Genomic DNA, 5,884 nt, shown 5'->3' on the forward strand with positions numbered 1-5,884 from the left:
CATTCTACGTAAATTAAATGTTTAAATTTAAATTAATGATATACAAATTTTTTGATCTATCCGAAAATATTAATCGCTTCAGGTTTGTTTTTCTTGGGAGACACTACGCCGACGTCTCGGTTACTGAGAATACCGAGCTCCACTATGTCTCGGGCAATGTTTGGGACGGAGCAATATTTGCGATGTTGCCGTATTTATACTCCACAAGCAATCAAAACGGACTACACGTTTTAAACCCATTTTATTTAAATTTGCTGCATTTAATAAAAAAATTGAACTCTTTAAATATGATTTACTTTACATTCCACTACCTCGTGATGCATTCCGTTTTTAAAAATTTTTTAAAACGTGATTTTAGAAACGTTACGGGACATTTTTTGAAAAAACTAAATGCATCACTAAAAACTATATAAAAAAATAGAAATTTTGATGTAACATACATACAAAAATTTTAAACGATGGCTGAATAAAATGGTATTCGTTGTTTTTGCTAATAGGTTATCCTCTTAATTTCCAATAATAACAAAGCTAAAGATTTTAAAGTTCTCTTAGTCGATTTAACCATATCTAAAGTTAACCCAATAAGTTTTGTAAATGGTCCGAATATGTTGATCATCTTCGTGGTCAATTAGCCATTGCGTTGTGACTTTTTTCCAGGCTTGTTTCAGTGGATAGAAAAGTGCAACATCAAGGGGTCGTAATAAATGTGTCGTATTTGGTGGGAGGCAAATCAAAATGATATTGTTGCTATGACAATACTTTTTGTGATTAAACACTTTCACAAATGTTAAAAAAAAAATAAACATCATTTAGTTAAGAATTATTTATTTTACGTTTTAATTTTGAATATTTAGTTCGTAAATTTTAAAAACCCTTAAAAAATCAACAAACAAACTTTATTTTACTCAAGTTTTTCAGTTTTTAATTTTTTCTGCTTATCAATCCACTTTTTCAAATTAACCAACGATATCAAAACTGGAAGCATCACCGGTAAAAATAATGGAATATAAACTGCATACCTAAAAAAAAGTTATAATATACACTCAGCGGCATAAAAAACGCATCACCTAAAACGATGACAAGTTTCAAACTGCAGTAACTTTTGAACGTATTGCTCGATTTGAATAAGGTTTTTTTTATTTGAAAGGTCTACCCTTTGCCAATATTTCTGTATGTGCTTTCCCCATTTTGGCGGTCTTCAATTTCAGTAATGGTGAATAATGCTAATGCGTGTTTTCTTCATACATTTTGAAGCTTGCTGTGGGGTGCACCGACAAAGGAAAATAATTTTGATTATAAGGAGCTTGTAATCACGTCTGTTTTAATCACTTCTGTTTTTTGTTCAAGTTTCTATTGTTGTTAACACCAAAGTTACAAGCTCTAAAAGATAACGCAGCTTGTTCGGCAGCGCCATCAGAAATTAAAACTAGTCATGGATCTCGATGAAATTTAATTTTATTAAACTGTGACAAGTAAAATTTCATTTTGGGGGATCTGGTTCCACTCTTCTTTTAGCGCTATTCGGAGATTATCTAGCGTTTGTATAACGGCACCACGGGCTCTAACTTGTTTCCCTATCATATCCCACATGTGTTCTATGGGGTTTAAATCAAGGCTATGTGCAGGCCATTCCATTTTGCTGATATCTAAATCATCCAGGTATTGGGACACTATGCGGGCTGTATGGCAACATGCAGTATTGTGCATGAACAAGAAGTTGTCACCAATAAATGCGCCGAAGGGAACCACGTATTCAACCAAAATTTGTTCAATATACCGATCTGCATTGAGATTGCCGTTGATGAAGCAAACCATTGCAGATCCTCCCTGGTATTGTACTCTAATAATAAGCATTTTATTATTTTTTAATATTAACAATTTTCCCTTTAATACATTCTAATCTATATTATTAATATATTATTTTCACCCTCTACCCTCTTCCTCCATTTCCACACCCTCGGCTCCTCGGCCCAATTATCCCCTCATCCATCCCTTTGTCTCCTCACCCCCACAACCATTCTCATCCATCGTTTCCCCCTCTCTTAGATCTGCCCTCGGTCCAACTCCTCCTCCCTCAACTCACTGCACCCATTCAACATATGTTCCAACGTTTCCCATTCCTCCCTGCATAGCCTACACCACCTCTCCTCATCGGCCATCCAGTATCTGCTAGCTCTCTCCTCGTTTCCACAACGGAACCTAGCCACCAACTTCTTCCCTTCCTCATCTCCTTCCAATAACAAGTATCTAGGCAGCCCCTCCGTAATTATGTCCCTGTACCTTTCGTTATACCTTCCCTCTTTTATTTGTGTCCTTCTTTCCTGTCTCTGCACATCTCGGTCCCTATTTATCTCAGTTACCAAGTAGCCCGCTCGTCTATAATAGTTGTCTCTGTCTCCTTTCCCATATCTGATCTTTCCCTCCAACACTTTCCCAAGATTCCGCAGTTTGGCCTCCCTTCTATTCTTTCTTCATATTTCACTGCTCTCCTGCCTGCCTCCACTCTGACCTTATCCACCTTTACCTCTTCCCTCACTATATAGCCCGGTGTTTCTCTCGCCACCCCAAGCACCCATCTCCAGTATCTAGCTTGCACGTCCTCCAGCATTGCCTGCTCTCTCCATCCCCATACCTCTGCCCCATACATCATCACACTGCTAACCAGACCTTCAAACATAATCTTCCTCGCTGCCACATTCCTTCCAAAGACTCTCTTCCCCCAACCCCATACTTGTCCCATCACCTTATTCGCCTTTTTGCCATAGCTATCACATACGACCCATCCCTGTTAAACACATACCCCAAGTAAGTATACTCCCTAACCTCCTCGATCTCTTTTCCCTCCCATCTCCAGTTTTCTGTTCTTTTTCTCCCACCCTTACAAAACTTCATCATCCTTGTCTTCCCCACATTCACTTCCAGCCCCTTCCCTCTAAAATATCTTTCCAATGTCTTTATCATATCCTTCATCTCCGCCGCCTCTCTCCATGATCACGATGTCATCCGCGTATGTTAACATATGCACCTTTCTACCTCCCACCACCAACCCACCCATTTGCCCCTTCCCCAATCTATCCTCCAGGTCCGCCGTATACAATGCAAACAGACTTGGGCTCAGCGGACATCCCTGCCTCAGTCGCTTCGTCGTCCAGAACACGTCGCTCAGCTTATCTCCCACTTTTATCCTAGCCATAGTCTCCATGTATATTTCCTTCACTCTCGCAATTAGGTGTTCCGTGATCCCCCTCCTCCCCGTCTCCTCCCACAACTTTCCCCTATTCACCTTATCAAAAGCCGCCTTCAAATCTATAAACAGGGCGTACAGTTTCCCTCCCTTCTTATCCAGCTCTCTATCTGCCAGATGCTTCAACACGTACACGTTGTCGATTGCTCCCCTTCCCTTCCGAAAGCCTGCCTGCCCATCCGGCAAAATTCCCCCCAACTCCATCTCCTCCTCCAGTCTTCCCAGCAGTATCTTCGTGTATACCTTGTATGCCGAGTCTAGTAGGTTAATTCCCCTGTAGCTCTCTACCCTTCCCTTATTACCCTTTTTATATACTGGGCAAATTACCCCCACTTTCCATCCCTCCGGAATCCCACTGGTATTGTACTCTTTTAGAGAAGTTGCACTGAGCATAACGCTCTCCTGGTTTTCTCCAAAGTCTCTCGACAATCTGGAGAGTACAACCCAAACCTCGACTTGTCTGAGAACAGTACGTTTCGCCACTCTGCATTGATCCACTGAACAGGATCTCGTGCAAATTGTAATCGAGCAATATGATGTTCTCGAAGAAACTGTGGTCCAGTTGCGCCGGTCTCTGTGATCTCAACCCCGCTTCTTCAAATCTCCTTCTTACTGTGCGTTCACTCACGTTCAGCCGACGCACTTGCTCCAAATTATTTCTTATCTCAACTGCTGTGGTATGTCTATTTCGTAACACGGTCGTTATGATGTATCGATCATCACGGGGTTGTGTGGTGCGGCTTCTTCCTAACCCAGGTCGTCTGATGAATGTACCAGTCTGTCGAAATCTTTGAATGGCGCGAGAAACCATACTCTGTATCGTGCCAAGCACACGAGTAACATAACGAGTGCTGCGTCCATCTTCCACCAAAGCCAGTGCTTGAGCAACTTCTGCTAGACTTAAAGGCATTTTTCTTGTTTAGCAACAGTCAATGACGTTAACGTCACTGAAATGTTTTGGTCATTTTTAATGGCGCTGCCAAACAAGCCACGTTATCTTTTAGAGCTTGTAACTTTGGTGTTAACAACAATAGAAACTTGAACAAAAAACAGAAGTGATCAGAACAGACGAGACTATAAACCCTTTATGATTAAAGTTATTTTCTTTTGTCGGTACACCCCACAGCAAGCAAAGTGTAGGTAAAAAAGACGCATTAGCGTTATTCAACATTGCTGAAATTAAAGAGGGCCAAAATGAGGAAGGCGCCTACAGAAATAGTGGCAAAGGGTAGACCTTCCAAATAAAAAAAAAACTTAATCAAATCGAGGAATAAGTTCAAAAGTTATTACAGTTTGAAACCGGTGAGTGTATTTAAAAAAAAATCAAATTTCCTAAATAATTACTTTTGATCATCCGGAAAATATAAAAGTGCTAATAACGAAGGATCACTAAAAGCACCTTCAGAAAACCAATAAGCAACTTTAGCAGCTGCCAAACCATTCTCAACATCCCCCTTTTCCATAAATCTTTCCGCTTTTTGCGCATTCTCCATAGCTGTATTTACTTTTAAAGCAACTTCATCGCTTATAACAATACTGTTAATTTCTGATAATAACAAAGCTAAAGATTTTAAAGTTCTCTTAGTCGATTTAATCATATCTAAAGTTTTTAGTTTCATTAAACTCTTAACACTTTCTGGGTCATTTTCTTTTAAACCCAATAAGTTTTGTAAATGGTTCGAATATGTTGATAAAATCAAAGAAATATCTGGTTTGAATGATTTTTTAAGACAAGATTCTTTGTCAGGGTTAATAATTCCGATTCCACCCCATCTAGGATTTAAAAAAGCGTTACTTTCGACGATATTTCGCTTTTTATCACGAATAAAAATTGGTTTATCGCATCGCGAAATGTAAGTCACTAATTTTAGGGTGGGACGAGGTGACATGTGCGACCACATCTTTTTTTCTAGGGGAGTAATAATCAGTGGTAATTGATCCTCTTCGATAAAAAATCGTCCTTTATCTTCTATGGGTTGTACCCCCAACTCCAATAAATACAACCATTGGGATTTTACGGTAAAATTAGCAATTGGGCCAATTTGTTTCAAAAAACCTTCCAAACTCAGTTTTAAATCTACCATTTGTATGTCTACATCCAAATTACTTGGATCGGGGTTTAATACTGTTATTAAAACATCATATTCTAAGCTTAAAGGAATACTATTTTCACGAATCGTTTTCTTTGGTATATCAAAACTTAACATTTCATCTAAAGGTAATGGAGCTCTGTATACACGCGTTGTTAGCCACCACATCGGTAATCCAATTACTAAAATAACTATTACGTATGAAATTAAACTAAACATTCGGTTTTTTCCTTCCGGATCATATTTAAAACGAGGATCTAAAAAAAGAAAAATTTTAAGGTTAGTTTGATTTTTTTTAGTTTATGTTTTGTTTTACCGGTTTCTACTTCTTCGTTTTCTAACGATAATTTAGACCCCATTATAAATATTGCTTATAAAACCAATTTTAAAGAAAATCTGCGATAGAAAATAAATTGAGGTTATGTTTTTAGTGTTGTGTACAACTACACAACAATGGTATAAAACGGCCAATAAAATGTGACCTATATCTGTCCTTATCTAGCTAATGAAAATTTGTATAGTATTGTCTCTCTCAAATTTATTTTATTTC

The 5,884-nt window shown here is 38.5% G+C and overlaps 1 protein-coding gene across 1 annotated transcript; it reads right to left on the reverse strand.

The window, feature by feature from the left end:
• Positions 1-808: 808 nt before the first annotated feature.
• LOC111416241 (phosphatidylinositol glycan anchor biosynthesis class S) lies at positions 809-5,884 on the reverse strand. Its single transcript, XM_023048210.2, has 3 exons — positions 5,651-5,884; positions 4,589-5,591; positions 809-1,019 (listed from the first exon to the last, which is right to left on the reverse strand). Exons 1-3 carry the CDS (start codon positions 5,691-5,693, stop codon positions 902-904), a joined length of 1,164 nt encoding a protein of 387 aa, XP_022903978.2. The 5' UTR covers positions 5,694-5,884; the 3' UTR covers positions 809-901.

Source organism: Onthophagus taurus, chromosome 6, assembly GCF_036711975.1.
Source record: "Onthophagus taurus isolate NC chromosome 6, IU_Otau_3.0, whole genome shotgun sequence".
In the NCBI taxonomy this organism is placed as follows: Eukaryota; Metazoa; Arthropoda; class Insecta; order Coleoptera; family Scarabaeidae; genus Onthophagus; species Onthophagus taurus.

Bases quoted from the DNA above. Each gene is read 5' to 3' on its own strand.
- LOC111416241 (XM_023048210.2), bottom strand. From the start codon at position 5,693: ATGGGGTCTAAATTATCGTTAGAAAACGAAGAAGTAGAAACCG. The intron at 5,592-5,650 runs GTAAAACAAAAC...TTCTTTTTTTAG, and splicing joins AAACGAAGAAGTAGAAACCG to ATCCTCGTTTTAAATATGAT. The intron at 1,020-4,588 runs GTAATTATTTAG...ACTTTTTTTTAG, and splicing joins TATTTTCCGGATGATCAAAA to GTATGCAGTTTATATTCCAT.